Raw genomic sequence first — 17,130 nt, forward strand, 5'->3', positions numbered from 1 at the left:
GGGGACTCTACTTTCTCTGGTCCTGTTCAGCCTATATACATCAGACTTCCAATACAACTCGGAGTCCTGTCACGTGAAAAAGTTCGCTGACGACACTGCTATCGTGGGCTGCATCAGAGGTGGGCAGGTGGAGGAGTATTGGAAGCTAATCAAGGACTTTGTTAAATGGTGCGACTCAAACCACTTACACCTGAACAACAGCAAGACCAAGGAACTGGTGGTGGGTTTTATGGGGCCCAGGCCCCTAATGGACCCCGTGATCATCAGAGGAGACTGTGTGCAGAGGGTACAGACCTATATATACCTGGGAGTGCAGCTGGATAATAAATTGGACTGGACTGCCAATACTGATGCTCTATGTAAGAAAGGTCAGAGCCGACTATACTTCCTTAGAAGGCTGCCGTCAACATTTGCAATAAGATGCTGCAGATGTTCTACCAGACGGTTGTGGCGGGTGCCCTCTTCTACACGGTGTTGTGCTGGGGAGGCAGCATAAAGAAGAAGGACGCCGCACACCTGGACAATCTTGTGAAGAAGGCAGGCTCTATTGTAGAAATGAAGCTGGACAGTTTCACATCCATGGCAGAGCGATGGGCGCTGAGCAGGCTCCTGTCAATCATGGAGAGTCCACTGCATCCACTTAACAGTGTCATCTCCAAGCAGCGGAGCTGCTTCAGCGACAGACTGCTGTCACTGTCCTGCTCCACTGACAGACAGAGGAGATTGTTCCTCCCATACACTATGTGACTCTTCATTTTCACCCCGGGGTGTAAACATTAACATTATTCAAAGTTATTGTCTATTTTTACCTGCATTTTTATTACTCTTTAATATAATGTTTTTGTATCGGTATGCTGCTGCTAGATTATGTGAATTTCCCCTTGGGATTAATAAAGTATCTATCTATCTATCTATCTATCTATCTATCTATCTATCTATCTATCTATCTATCTATCTATGAAACTTGAGATTCAAACACAGAATGTTTGATCTGTAAGTCAGCAGCGTGACACCATGTCACCCTACAACAAAGTGATAATATATTTAATAACTTAATATAACAAACTGATAAACAATAATAATATAAAACAACAAAACCTGCAACCCCTAGCTTTAAACGTCTTTAACTCCTGACTGTTTCATGGTCACCAATGTGATGCAATACACTTCACAATTTATCTTTCGGCCCTCTTTTTCTTTCTGTATGTAATGTGTCCTCTTTCTCCTGTCACTAGAGCCCTTTCACCTCCTATCTCCTTACTATAGACTCTATGTGGTCAAGGCAGCTTTAAACCCAATCCTGTAAGCACCTCTGACCTAAGCCTAGAACTGCTTCTAGGATCAGCTCCATGTTTGCAACAAGAATGAGGTGCAAAAACAGTTCCTTTTTAAAATGTGATCATGCAAGAAAAAACTAAAAATAATTAAGATTAAAGCTGTAGGGCTAAACACTGTCAGAAATTCGGATGAGAGTAAAAGAAACATTGGGAGCATTTGCTAATAGCGCATTAGTCATATATTAAAGTTGCATCTTTTTTGGAAGATGTTGTAAATCATATTTGCATAGACTAATAATAAAGTGGGAAGGTGCTAAATGCTGTGGTGGCAATCTTTTTTGTCTTCAATGGTTTAACATTAGAATTTCTGACTTGATGTAATTAAACTATTAAACCTGTGGACATCTGCGGTGGGCTGGTGCCCTGCCCGGGGTTAGTTTCCTGCCTTGTGCCCTGTGTTGGCTGGTATTGGCTCCAGCAGACCCCCGTGACCCTGTAGTTAGGATATAGCAGGCTGGATAATGGGTGGATGGATGGACCTGTGGACATTTTCTCTAAACTAAACCTTCTTTGCACAGCTGGAGAGACAGATGCTGAACTTAAGACAAGAAACCTGCTGTTCCTACTGCTGTAGCAAAGATTGTTGTAGATGATGTTGATGTGGTGCCTCCACAGCTGTTTGCTTCAAGACAGGCTTTTTTTCTCTAATGGCATTTTTGTTTTTCACTGCTTGTCTTGAGGAATATGTTGATGTTATTAATCTAACATTAAGCTCACGCTAAAAGAATCATGTTATCAGGGAGTTTGTGCTCCTTTGCAATGCACACTTGGAAAAAACTTCATTGTAAGAAATTTTTATAAAATGTAGTGTATACATGATGCAAAGATAAATAAATATTTACCAATGGAGTTTCAGGGAAGGTTTCTGAATAGCGAGTATGCTGGATTTCAAGGCTCATATCACTTATGTATTTCATATAAAATAAGAAATGTAGACAGGTGCATTGGAGATTAAATTTTAGAGCTTTGTAATTCAATAGAATGGCAGCATTGTGGCTTAGCCAGTGTAATGAATCACAGTCTAATATTAGTTTGTGTCAATCTTTTCAATTTTGGCTTGTGTTGTTTACTGTTTTTTTTTTATTTGTATTTTTATTGTTACAGCATTGACGTCAAGCCAACATTTTGGACATACAGTGGGATGCAAAAGTTTGGGCAACCTTGTTAATAGTCATTATTTTCCTGTATAAATCGTTGGTTGTTATGATAAAAAATGTCAGTTAAATATATCATTTAGGAGACACACACAGTGATATTTGAGAAGTGAAATGAGGTTTATTGGATTTACAGAAAGTGTGCAATAAGGTTTATTGGATTTACAGAAAGTGTGCAATAATTGTTCAAACAAAATCAGACAGGTGCATAAATTTGGGCACCACAAAAAAATGAAATCAATATTTAGTAGATCCGCCTTTTGCAGAAATTACAGCCTCTAAACGCTTCCTGTAGGTTCCAATGAGAGTCTGGATTGTGGTTGAAGGTATTTTGGACCATTCCTCTTTATAAAACATCTCTAGTTCATTCAGGTTTAATGGCTTCCGAGCATGGACAGCTCTCTTTAATTCACACCACAGATTTTCAATTATATTCACGTCTGGGGACTGAGATGGCCATTCCAGAACGTTGTACTTGTTCCTCTGCATGAATGCCTTAGTGGATTTTGAGCAGTGTTTCGGGTCTTGTCTTGTTGAAAGATCCAGCCCCGGCGCAGCTTCAGCTTTGTCACTGATTCCTGGACATTGGTCTCCAGAATCTGCTGATACTGAGTGGAATCCATGTGTCCCTCAACTTTGACAAGATTCCCAGTCCCTGCACTGGCCACACAGCCCCACAGCATGATGGAACCACCACCATATTTTACTGTAGGTAGCAGGTGTTTTTCTTGGAATGCTGTATTCTTTTTCCTCCATGCATAATGCCCCTTGTTATGCCCAAATAACTCAATTTTAGTTTCATCAGTCCACAGCACCTTATTCCAAAATGAAGCTGGCTTGTCCAAATGTGCTTGAGCATACCTCAAGCGGCTCTGTTTGTGCTGTGGGCGGAGAAAAGGCTTCCTCTGCATCACTCTCGCATACAGCATCTCCTTGTGTAAAGTGCAGAATGGTTGAACGATGCACAGTGACTCCATCTGCTGCAAGATGATGTTGTAGGTCTTTGGTGCTGGTCTGTGGGTTGACTCTGACTGTTCTCACCATTTGTCGCTTCTGTCTATCCGAAATCTTTCTTGGTCTGCCACTTCGAGCCTTAACTTGAACTGAGCCTGTTGTCTTCCATTTTCTCAATATGTTCCTAACTGTGGAAACAGACAGCTTACATCTCTGGGACAGCTTTCTGTATCCTTCCCCTAAACCATGATGGTGAACAATCTTTGTCTTCAGGTCATTTGAGAGTTGTTTTGTGACCCCCATGTTGCTACTCTTCAGAGAAAATTAAAGGAGGAGGAAAACTTACAATTGACCCCCTTAAATACTCTTTCTCATTATAGGATTCACCTGTGTATGTAGGTCAGGGGTCACTGAGCTTACCAAGCCAATTTGAGTTCCAATAATTAGTTCTAAAAGTTTTGGAATCAATAAAATGACAACGGTGTCCAAATTTATGCACCTGCCTGATTTTGTTTGAACAATTATTGCACACTTTCTGTAAATCCAATAAACTTCATTTCACTTCTCAAATATCACTGTGTGTGTCTCCTATATGATATATTTAACTGACATTTTTTATTGTAACAACCAACGTTTTATACCGGAAAATAATGGCTATTAATAAGGTTGCCCAAACTTTTGCATCCCACTGTACGTTTAAGGGTGTCATCATTTTTGTTGCATGTTTGATGGGCACAGCCATGTTGTTTACCCTTTCCAGGTGTGGTGGCAAGTCATGTGATCTGCATCAGTGAAGTCTGACATCACAGCAGCACTTATTTTGAATCTTACAGGTCAACTTTTCTTTAGTGTCAGGGTTAATCCAACAAGCTCAATGCTAAGACCTTTGCCTGTACTCTTTGACTTTGATTCATTTTCTTGTGTGTTGGGATTTGACATTTGGTATTCTAAATGTGTCCTACCATGTAATGCTTCTCCCATATCAATTACCTACTTAACGGTGCCCATCTTCTTTCTTCTCCATCTTCTGTCATGTTGTGCATTGCCAACGTCATAACAGTCGGATTAAAGGGCCATTTGATCATAAGGAATAGTATGTTTCACAGTTAAGTGGTCATGAAACATTGGATGCCTCACGAAATGTTTATTTTCCTTTTTTTAACCTAAATAAAAGGTGTGTTGTAAACCTGAATATTACAGGAAAGTATGCAACCTCGTTTAATTACAACCCTTGTGAGCAACGGTTAAATTTGGTAAAATAGCGTTGTAGAAACAGGGGCGTCGCTAGCTTTAGCACTTTTTCGTGGCTTCGCCTCTCCACCCCCAACTCCCTACGCTAATGCCGTTAGTCGCACAAATTTGTCAGATGGACAACCGGGTTAGAGTTGTCCTCCTTGAAGTCTCGCACTCGAAGAGTGTACTGTATGTCAAGACGCAGAACGGAAGTTCTAGGGGGGCTTGGCACTCGAAGGTCAGAAAATTGACCCCTGAGATTAGGGGCTAAAGCCCTGTTAACCCCACCCCATCCTCCCATACCACTGTGTAGTTGGCACAACTTTAAAAACCGATCATCTATGTATTGAATTGCTTTATTCTGCTGAATTGCGAATTGTTTATTGATTTTCATTTGGGGCGAAATATTATGGATGAATCCAGCCCGTAGTCTGAAACGTAAATATTCTATACTTTGAAATGCGACGTTGAATTTTATTTTTATTTTATTCTTCATTTTTATTTAATTTTTTTGCACTGTTCAGCAAATGAATTACGTTTTTTTATCAGACCTTCAGGTAATATGCGGTACATGATGTGCTTTCTAAGAATTCAAATTTCGCACTTTTAACTATTTTCTTTAGTCATACAACAGTGCAATGCAACAGACAACACTAAGGTCTCCTGTATTATTCCGTTTTTTGTCATTTAAAAAAATGTTACGTGTATTAGCAATCCTGTCTGTGAGCTACACGGAAATGCAGCGACTGCCGCGGCTAGAAATTGCGGAATATGAGACACATCACCTCATTGAGCCGGATGATTTGTGCCTTGAACTGTTCTTGAAATGTTCCTCAAGGTAGGTAATGAATCATTTCTCTCCGAAGCTCTTTGAGAAAAGAAAAATAAGCACCTAATGTAAAACTACAAATTTGTCTCCCATGTAGTAACTGCAATAGCGATTCCAAGATCGCTCCCACCCCCTGTCGTAGAGCCACGTATCAATCTGATTGACCGACCTCCAGTCACTTGAGTGCATGTGGGAAACAAACCGATAAACGCATTTCGACGTGCACATATTGTTAAAATAAAGAAGGCAGCAATTGGCTATAAATGTCTTTAGTTGTTGGTGCAGCTTCTGACGCTGTTCGTATCTGGCAAGCTTAAAGAAGGACGGGCACACCGGTGCAGAGTCTCCGCCATCTCAGTCAACGGTTCCGGAATTTTGGCTTCATCTACACGTAGTTACGTTTGCAGTATCAGGATAGGCACTACTGTATTGGACTGTGACAGTGGGCGATTTTATAGCCCATCTGTATGTTGTCTGACATTCTTGCCCTCAGTGGATTTCCCCCTTTTATAACAGTATCATTCGGACAGTACAGCATCATCACCTTCAATGGATTTCTTCTTTCTATTTTTAAAGGGATTTTGTCTTTTTATAGAGGGATGCTGTGCAAGTGTAACGATTGGATTATCAATCGTACGTTAAACAGTGGTTTACCGGCGAATACATTCATCTCATTTTTGAACGGTCTTGATATAAACTAAAAGGGATGGGTGAAAGGTTTAAGTACAATCGGGCCAGGATGCGTTAGTCCCCTGCAAAAATCTAAAAAATTAATGACTAGAGCGCCACTGGGCTGTAGCTCCTGAAATCGGCGAAGAAGGTGGAGCTTAAACATATAACTTTCTCCAATTCGTCTGGGCTAGACGGAAGCATTTCTTTTTTTCTACACCCATACTTTTTAAAACTTCGCCGCACCTTTCGGGCAGATGGCTAGATGAGACTGAAGAGATTTGCTTTACCTGCTGTAGACTTCATTGTGACTTGCGCGTTGACAGTACCTCTGTTTGTCCCACAGAGAAGAGACCTTCGAAAATTAAGGGGATAATCGCAATGACGGGCCTGCAGTGGGGTTACGGAGAAGACAATGGTAAGTGCATTTTGGATTAAAGCTGTACCCCTTCCATCTTGTGCTTTATTGGAAAACTCATTTAACTAAAACCCTGTCAGGTACAATCGCAATGCTTTATCCGTCACTAGCTTGTGAAACTTTAGCCACATGTAAGCTTTTTTTTCTGTGGTCTAACATCAAAAGCTCATTATGCTCACCAAGATCTTACGAAGAAAGCGGTTTTAGATTTCATTTCGCTGGAAACTAAGGGTATTACCTGCATTGCTGTCGAAATTCCTTTGCACTGTACAGTATGTGCAGCCGTTTAGATCCCACAATTTAACGCTTCCAGTGGCTACAGAGTCACTTCATTCCCACTAATGCTCTGCTAAAATTAAAATCGTACTTAATTCTAGATTAGCCTAGATTTTTTTCTGACCTCAGTACAATTCGTAGTTTAAATTTTACGATTGAAACAGACGCTGACGTTTTCAACACTCATATCATAAAACATCTACCTTATACCGTTTTTTCTTTGATCTTTTATATAGTTTTAAGAAAGTCTTTGTTTTTCCCCAACATAATTTCTTTTTACAGTATAGGTTATGTTTAATTGATGTGCCCTTTGTTTCTGTTTATTTTAAAATTCTTGTTTTAGTTCAGATTAATTTGAAATACTGTATATATATCATTTAGCATCAGTCAGTTTTTATAAACTGTTTAAAAAAGCATCACTTACTTTCATATTACTATAACATCTCAGAAACTAAAAAAGTGTAATTTACTTCTGCCTAACTAAATGTATTTAAGAAATATCTTAGTAACATTTTACTGAACATGAGTAAACTTTTTTTTTTTTTTAATCTGAAGGTCCATCAGAGTGGCACATTGATTTTCCAATTGCCCAAGGCAGTCGGCAGTCTCCCATAAACATTGTCACCTCTGATGCTGTGTATGATCCTGACCTGTTGCCTTTATCCATTTGCTATGATAGCTGCACCTCCCTAAGCATTTTCAATGATGGGCATTCAGTTATTGTTGAATTTGATGATGTTGACAGCAAAACAGGTACTGCATTCTTCAATTAATATATTATTTTATGTAAAATAAAATGATGTGGAGGTTATATTTAACTATAACATTTAAGTTTTTGTTTGGCTACAGGTGATTTGAATTGGTGGCAAATTTCTTTTGTTGTAGTTCCAAAATGTGGTGGATAGGAGAGTTTAAGAAGAGTCCTTAATATACTTCATTCTAAGTCAATTCACACATATGCATGTAGCATGGAGATAAATGGATTTAAGACAAACAAGTCCTTTCATTTTTATTTTTGAAAGTAGAAACAGTTGCTTAAACCATGCTAAAATAGGTGCATTTTTGTAATGCAAAATCTGATATTTCTTATCCAGTCAGCCATCCTATTGGCCTCACCACTGCTTCTCTACATTATTTGAAGTCACTGTTTTTGCTTCTGATGAATTTATTACTAAATGATACAGATTATAAATACAAAGTAATGTTCAGTCTTTTTGAGAATATGGATGAGTAAAATGGTTAGAGAAATGGTTAAGTGTATTATTTATTTATTTATTTGCATAATCTGTCACCATTGTTTCTTTGCTCTTATCAAGAGGAAGCAATACAGGAGTTTCTTAGGTTCATTTGCTCATTGAAACTCAGTATTTGCCACTTTTTATGTAAAAATTGCACATTTTCAGTATACAATTATTTTGATAAGAATTTACAACAGAATTGGAGGTACTGTAATTTGTTTTTTCCTGAATATTTTAAACCTGATGAATCCAATTTTATGGGCATTGGTGCTTGAATTCTATACTGACAGCAGTTGGAACTGTGCAAGGAACAGCCCTACACGGGGTGCCAGTCCACCGCAAGTTACACTCATGCAGACTCCCATAATATACCAAGTAACCTAAAATTCTTGTGTGTAGGTAATGGAGAAAAAAACACATAAAGACAAAGGTGAACATGTATACTACACACAAATGGGAGTTGTGTAATCAAATCCAGTGCTAAACACTTTGTTCTTATATTTTATTTATTTCAGTGAGCATAAAGCTACTTTATTAGAACTGCCACACTTTATTAATGTGAATTGAAAACAGTAAATGAAATAGGGAGTACAGTTATACTTAAAATTATTATGTCAAGTTGTATGATAAAAGGTAAACAAGGTGAGAGGTCAAGCCCCCTAAATGTAGAAATTGGAAATTAGGAGAAACTTTTATTACCTTTGTGTAATACTAATCTTGAAGTTTAGTTATGTGAAACCTTGCAATTGAAGACTTTTGTTTCAGATTAACTATACAACTTACAACCATGCATGAGTGTCATTGTACTCTTATTATTCTTATATTAGTTTGTTGTTGTGCTTTTCTGAAATTTAATTTTAATTTATTGGTGATTGTATTAATTGTAGTTAAAATGTAGAATTTACAGCTGTAAAATTAGATTTATTTAACCTGATATATCTTGATATTTCTAATGTGTAATAAAAAATTCAGCCACTACAGTTTGTTGTGACAAAAATAAGAACTGTTCCTTAGGTGACTGTCTTATCTTTTGCATTCAGAAATTCTAGAGTAGTATTATTTGTGATAATCAACTCCTAAGGTGTATGACAATTTTAATAAATAAAAGGTTTCCTTTGCAACCTTTCTGTTTAATTGTTTCTACAAAGCAGAGGGGGCTACTTTATTTTTGTTTATAGAAATATAATATAGAAGTGGATTTTTTTTCTGTAAAATTCCCACTAATATCAATTGTCTGTATGATAACATTGTCTACATAACAAAGGTAATGCAAAAATCAAACGTGAATGTTAGATTGAGTCACAAATTATCTTCTACTTTCAATTCTGTCTCAAACTGAGCAAGGAATGTCAAAAGCTTGTTCAACTACTCAAACAGTAAAGATCGGACAATCATGCTTCAGACAGTTGCTGTCACTAGTTAAAGTGACATTACTGTGCCTAACTGAATGGCAGCATCTAGTAATAATTAAACTGGGAGGATGGGAAGCAAATTGAAATTTACATTACATGCATATACAGTACACTATTTGCCAGGCAGATATTGTTTATTCTAAAAAATAAATTCAGAACAATTAATTGGCATACTATTTGTAAATACATTACAACTTGGTGATGTTTGCAAGCTGTATTAATTAATGTTTTAATCTTATTACTTGTGTTCCTAAATGCTTATGAAAGTTCTCACTATCAACAACAACAGCAATATTTATTTCTATAGCACATTTTCGAACAAAAACATTGAGCTCAACGTGTGCAGTTCAAGGAAAATAGATTTAAATAAATAAGTATATGAATAAATGAATAAATAAATAAATAAATAAATAAATACTAAAAATAATAAATAAGCATAAATCAATACACACATAATACAGATAAACAAGAAACAAATACAGTGAGTCCTTAATCATGGATTAAATTAATCTTGTCTCTATAGATTATAACAATAAGTCCGATGCTATGGTCAGGAAGGACAAAGAAATAAAAACTCCAGGTTGCATGAGTTTTGTGTTTACCATTTGTAACTGAAGAGGGTGATTTTTTTTTTTTTGGTAGTGGCTCTCCCAACTCCGAATGACACCATGGAGGTCAAATGTACAAACAGTGTTACATTTCTAAAAAGTAAAGCACACAGGAGAATGATGATCAAAGGGAGAATGCAAAAGAACAAGCAAAGCTCAAAATACTACAAAGGTCTGCCTTTGCTTCAAGTCTCTGTCTCTCTCTCTCTCTTCTGGCTTGCTTTCCTTCTACAAGTAAGCCTTTGCTCCAGCTTGCCTCCCAATTCAAAATTTATAGGGCATCTTGATTTAGGGAACCTCTTCACAGATATGTTCCACCTGGTCCTAGAATTCTTCACTGAACAGCATGGGTTTATAAATTCTTGGGCTTACCCAACCACAGTGTGTTGTGATAATTTTGCTTGTTTCTTAAAATCAAGAATCTTAACCAATCCACAGTGTATGCTGCAGATTCCTTTGATTTAAAGTAACTTTGTTTAACATTCTTTTTACCTCAAATGCATAACTAAGCTGTGAATGGAGTTTCATACTTGGTCCAAATATGAAACCCCATTCACTGTTTAGTTACGTATTTCAGGTAAAAAGAATATTAAGCATTGAATTTTATTTGTTCCATAAAGGAAGCATCAGATTAGGGGTGTGTGTGCTTAGATTGAAGTAGGCAGGGAAAACTACTAAAGAGCAAAGAGAATGAATATTTGGGGACTGTAACCAATATCAAAACAAAACAGTTTGGCAGAGCTCAATGTTGGGGAAAAAAAAGTCCTAGCCAAAAGTAAAAAAAAACATTGAAAAGACATTACCTGAGAAACTACCTTCTTGACAATAGTTTTTCTGTTCTTTGAATAAAAAAGTGCAGACACTTTCTTTCATAACAATTCATTATTATAAAGACTAGGGGCTTCGTCCCCTGCTTGCTTCGCTTGCCAACCCCCCGGCTTGTGCTAAGTGCCAGCCATTTTGCATCTCTGCCACTCACTTATGTGGATTTCACTTTCACCAAACAACAAATCTTTTAATTCTCATGGATACGAATCTTCATTGGGAAGAAACACTACTTTTCCCTGATGGCAACACGAAATAGACGATCTACATGTCTCTGACTTAAAGTTTAAATCTGAACAATATATTCAATCTCTTTTCGCTGTTCTGTTATTTCACCAAGTAATCATTTCTCTTTGTTTGTGCTAATGTGATCTTTACTATCATTTTTTGAGACTTTCGAATTTTTGTACTTTCATTATCTCTAACCTGCTCTGTATGTGTATCACACCAACATTTTTTGAATTCTTTACGACGTTCTACTTTGTCATCTACTCTTTGTCTTTTATTTCTGACCCTGGGTTTGGTTAAATCTCTTGGCACAAAATTTCATCTCGCAGGATGTGAAAGTATCTCTCTGAAAAGTCACGTCTCGTCCCAGGCTAAAAAGTCTAATCTTGTCCAAAGATTTTATTTTTTTTATAATGGAGAGATAGCTGCCATAATTTGTATCAGACACTTCCTTTAGAAATGTGCAGTGTCATAGCAACTTTTTACAAAATGGGGGCATTTGATGACAATACTGCATCGCATATTGTCTCCCTAGTTGCACCCCCTTCTGTCTCTGTCTCTCCCCTCCTCCCACTTTAGTAATTTGCTGAATCATATTCCTGTTGCAAGCCAAGCTTTCCTACAGTCCATCATACAGAAAAATTTTTTTCTTTGAATAATATAATCATAAGCAAATATATTTACTTAAAATATTTTACTATTACACAGTTTCTAGTAAAATGTGTAAGATGATTTGCAGTAGGTTCAATGGAAAGATATACTGTATTTTTAGAAGTCATTCAGAATTTGAAGATGATGATTTTCTGTTTTGTAAACCTGATATAGAGACACTTGTCCACACTGTTCTATAACTTGAAATTAATAATGTTTATCAATAATATAGCATTCTAGACCTACTTAACCCAGTTCAAAGTTATGCAAACCAGATTAATCCTAGTAGGAAGGCAGTTGTCTACCCTGTTTAGGGTGCCAGTTCTTTACCATATCCACTCTAACATTATTGTTTTTAGAATGTTGGTGATGTACCTGAAGTAAAACCCAAACAGACAAAGGGACACCGTGCATATACATGATTCAAATCTAGAATGCTAGTTCTACAGTATGAGACAGCAGTATTAACAAGTACTGTACACTACTGTGCAGCCCCAGCAATAAAATTATTATACAGTAGGGTAGCTAAATCTATTGTTAACTAGATATTTCTGAAATAATATAAAAGCAATGAGTAATATCTATAGACACACAGTATCTCCAAATAGTCCTAATGTAAGAAACCCTTGAGGGTTAAGCTATTTAAAATGCTATCCACATACCCCAGTATATTTCTGTGTAGGTTAGTTTGTTCACTGACTGGTCTTGAAAATGTCTTTTCTCAGGAGAATTGACCATTTTGTGGCAGAAATGCACATGCACTAAAAGATCATTTCCTTGACATTTTTTGAAAAGGATGAAAGGGTAGCACTGACTTGCCATTGATTTTTGGGGGGAAACAACTACTTGATAGTGACTGATCATTTAAATTCCTTCTTTACACTCTAAAATGTGTTTTTAAAGTGTAACCAAGAAGTATGCCTCAGTTCTTGTAGGCAGTATGACCAGCGCTGAGTGCAAGGAAGCGGAAGAATAGCATATAATTGAACTACTTAAACAGAAATAATTTGGAATCTCATTTAAGGTAATTGCATGGTACAGTGTCCTTACAACACTGACTTTAAAATAGACCAAGACTGTTATTTATAGGCACCACTTAACTCCTCCGGGTCATGCTTACAAGTTTTTAAAAATCATACTAATATTGCACCTTTTAGAAAATTATTTCTTTGCAAGTCAAGCTCTACAATTCAGTCAGTTCATCTTTTGTTAAGTATAATGAAATATTATATTAGTAACTGCTGTATGTAAATGTAGTTTTTGTCTCCTTCACAATAAGCCTTGTTTTTGAAAAAGCTTTTAGTTTTGATGTCCCCATATGTTAGTAGAAATAGTGTATTTTAATGGTGTCTTGCTGAAAACATAATGATAAATTTAATAGCAGTGCTGTTTTACACCTTAAAGGATCCTTGATTTCCAGCCAAGGACACTTATACGTTAGAAACTGAATTTCTGTATAGCCAATTTTATCTCTCTGTAACCTATTTCACCCTTCTCACATACGTGATTGCTGAATCAGTGACAACATCACACTGTTAGAAAATGCGATTAAAAGTAGGTGGACAGCTACCAGTAAATTATGTGTGATAGGTTTAGACAGTGGACAAGACCAAAATTACAGTGGCTTAGAAAACTGCAAGATAGTGGCTACAGGACACACCTTGATAACTGCATTACCTGAACACCTTCATGGGGTTTTGGGAATAAACTGTCACGAGGATACTAAAAATGGGCGACTACAAAAAAAAAATCAGTCAGCTGCAATGATTCGAAACAATCCCTTAATCCATTATTGTGTCATCCGTTATTGGCCCCTGATTGTCTGGAAAAATGGACATGTTAAACTCATCTAAAAATGAATATAACAGTCCTGCTTAAAGTGCTCTGTAAGACAGCATAACCCATCATACCTTTCCACAAATCGGTGGTGACAGACTAACATAGTTTCACTCCTGTTAGTGGAAAACAAGAATGTGTGGTTTCAGTAGGCAGAAAAATAAGCACTGAACACTTGCTTAATGGAAATACATTACCAATCTAATTAAAACCTGTTTCCTGCTGTTTTTTGTGTTTGGAGGAACTAGTGAAAACCCATTGAGTTCATTAATTTATACCACTGAGGTCAACATTGTAAACTGGTCATGTAGGTATAATAGTAGTGTTGGTTCTTAAGGTATTAATTGGATGTCACAGGATATCTTTAAATTGTTGCTAACTTGGTACATCCCTTCATAGCTGCAATGTGCTCCACTGTAAGTAGACATTTTCAGGAGGATACTGCTCCATTCCTCTAGAATAGCAAAGTCCTGGAATGGTTCCAAAAAAATGACAATGCTGTGGCCTCCCCAGTGCCCATATCCCAAAAATTCTTATAGCAGGCGACCTGCTCCGGGTTTGTTTCCTGCCTTGCGCCCTGTGTTGGCTGGGATTAGCTCCAGCGGACCCCTGTCACCCTGTAGTTAGGATATAGCAGGTTGGATAATGGATGGATGGAGTTTACACTTAGTAATCAAAACTATTTTTATGTTATAATAAAGTATTTAGCGGAAACAATATATACTATTTAAGAAAAAGGTTTTGGAAAATAAATTGGAAATATAATAGAGTCTAGTGTAGTTTAGGAAAGGTGGTTCTGAGGCTAGGGATCTGCACTGGCAATCGGAAGGTTGCCGGTTTGAAGAATGTAAATGCCAATTGGGACTCTGCTCTGTTGGGCCCTTGAGCAAGGCCCTTAACCCACAATTGCTGAGCGCTTTGAGTAGTCAGAAAAGTGCTATATAAATGCAAAGAATTTATTTATTTATATATGCAATAGATATTCTATATAGGATTGAGTCTTTAAAGTTTCAGACGTTAGTCAAGTTTTAGTTAATTTTAGATGACAGTGATGTCTGCAAATGTATGTATGACTCCATCCAGACTCACACTCATTTGCACCTGCTTTCAAAGATTGTTACACATAACTCCCCCAGATCATTCTTTGTTAGTGAGTGTTGGAGTGGCTATAGTGTTTTTTTTATTCATTCTTATGTCATAAAGATTCTGTTTATCATCTACAGTAAGTATAAAAACACATTACTGTCTGCAGATTTTTTTTGACTCAACTGACATGTAGCTTTCAATGGGTTGTCTGAAAATCAGATGTTTTCTCCATGAAATTGTAGGCTTGTCTTTGTTCTCAGTTCCAGTGGTTTAGGAAAGGAAGGGGAATTTGCATAATTTTCACCTCATACTTGTGTATTCAGACTCTTGAGGTTTGAAACCAATTGTGATAATCAACCACCTTGTGACCATGTTTTTGGTGGATCAGATGGTATCTCAACCACATAAGTGTTTTGAACCAAATGAAATTGCAGCTTTAGAGTGTTTATGAGAAGCTGTAAGATCTAACACTGTTTAGTTCTAACACTGTTTCCCAGTCTAGCTGGACAGCTAGACTGGGAAAACTTCACTTACCAGTGCGTTTGTTAAATAATACTCCTTTTATTTACTTGTTGTCTGCAGTTTACCAAAGGGAGAAAATACATGTTGTTCTGTTGACTTGTATATTCAATCTATAAGCCATCTAAAAAATAATTTATTACAAATGATAGGTACATTTGCAACATGTGCTCGAGGAAACATTTTGTTAAAATCAATACAGTGTTTTGCAACTTGTGTGTTTTGGTTAGTGGACTGTCTTAAGGCTTTTTGTAATTTTTCCCTAGGTCCTTATCCCAAAGATGTACTATGTATTTTAAGTTAATTGGTTACACAAATTGGTTCAGTATAAGTGAGTTTGGGTTTATTTATAAGTATTAATAAGAGTGCATTGGACTAGCACTAAAGCCTACCCAGTATTGAAGTATGAGTTTCTCAATGAGTTTCTCAAATTTAGAGAAATGAAAATCATTGCTACTGTCCTTCAGATAAAGCAGAAATCACATCCATGTCATCTTCACCATTATTAAATATACAGTACACTTGCTGTAGGTTGCTTCCTTGTTCATTTTTCAATGCCATATGACAGTCGTGTGTCTTCATTTGCCCACTTCTAGCAGTCTTGCAAGCTGTGTTTTGACAGCTGGTTCACCCGAGCATCAGTCTTTAGTATTTTATGCTGAAGTTCAGTGATAAGTACGGACTTTGGCCTGTACATTTAACATGCATTATTGCTACATCATGCATTTACAGTAAGTCAATAAGCATTAAAGTATGGGGCAGTCATGTGGTAATACTGCAGTCTGACATTGGAGCTGATGTACTCTTTTAGTTCCCCCTTTGAATATATATCCTCTCATAATTTGCTTTTATTATACAGTATTTGCTTTTATTAAATAATTAATCTTTCCTGTACCTTTTCATATTATAATTGAATATATTTTTGAAGTGTTATTTTTGGGTAAAATAATTATCTTTACTAATGACAGACATTATGTTTATGTGTCTTTCTAAATTTGTTGAACAAATATTGTCATAGTATAGTCTAGTTTACCTATGATTATTTGTGTAACATTGGCTAATTTTACTGGAATAATTTTTTCATAAAATAATATTGTTGACTTTTAAAATGTTAGCATATTAAATCTTATATTATTCAGAAAATGTTGCTGTGGTGCATGCAGGTTTTATTTTTGTATATGTATGTGATGGTTTTTTTTATTTGAGTTATTACATGTTGCTTTCACTTTCATTAATTAATCAATAGTTCTCATTGTGTTTTTTACATTACCATTCCAAAGTAAATTTTGCATTAAATTACATCTACATTTATTTATTTGGCTGATGCTTTTATCCAAAGCAACTTGCAACATTTGAGATACAATTAGTTATTTTTTTTTCAGTTGGAGCAAAGGTAGGTGAAGTGACCTACTCAGAGTCACACAGTGTCAATGATGAGTTTTGAAACTATAGCCTCATGGTTTGAAGTCCAAAGCTTTAACCATTGTTTCACACTTCCCTACAAAAGTTGACATTTGGTGATTGTTGACTGATCAGTGAGATTTAGATATACATCTCAATTTCTGATTTGTTTTCTTCAGAAATGTCAGGTGAAAATGTACTGTATAACTGGCGATGCTTTATTTACAATAACCATTATGCTCAAACATCATTGACGTTAATGTCTATACATACCGCTAGAGAAAAATGTTTTGCATTAAGCAAATTTAACACTCGGCTGAAGCACATTATTTTAATTTGTGTAAGCAAAGCACTTCCATGGTTTTGTTATCTGAAATGGAAGTATATTAAAATGTTAATACAAATGTCCTTGTTTTGCAGCAAGGAACGCAAATTGGATATGCTAAACCTATGCAG

At 36.4% G+C, this 17,130-nt stretch overlaps 1 protein-coding gene across 4 annotated transcripts in view; it reads left to right on the top strand.

Annotated features, from left to right (window-relative positions):
• The first annotated feature begins 5,308 nt into the window (after positions 1–5,308).
• ca7 (carbonic anhydrase VII) overlaps positions 5,309–17,130 on the top strand; it is a 45,759-nt gene continuing 33,937 nt past the window's right edge. For 2 of the 4 annotated variants that reach the window (XM_039763243.1, XM_039763244.1), the window contains exons 1-2: positions 6,340–6,594; positions 7,426–7,623. In XM_039763243.1, coding sequence (XP_039619177.1) covers positions 6,558–6,594; positions 7,426–7,623 — 235 coding nt within the window. In that variant the 5' untranslated portion in view covers positions 6,340–6,557. Of the gene's footprint in view, positions 5,517–6,339; positions 6,595–7,425; positions 7,624–17,130 lie in introns of those variants that run through there. The other 2 variants (XM_039763241.1, XM_039763242.1) reach the window with 2 other exon arrangements.

This window comes from Polypterus senegalus, chromosome 9 (genome assembly GCF_016835505.1).
Source record: "Polypterus senegalus isolate Bchr_013 chromosome 9, ASM1683550v1, whole genome shotgun sequence".
In the NCBI taxonomy this organism is placed as follows: domain Eukaryota; kingdom Metazoa; phylum Chordata; class Cladistia; order Polypteriformes; family Polypteridae; genus Polypterus; species Polypterus senegalus.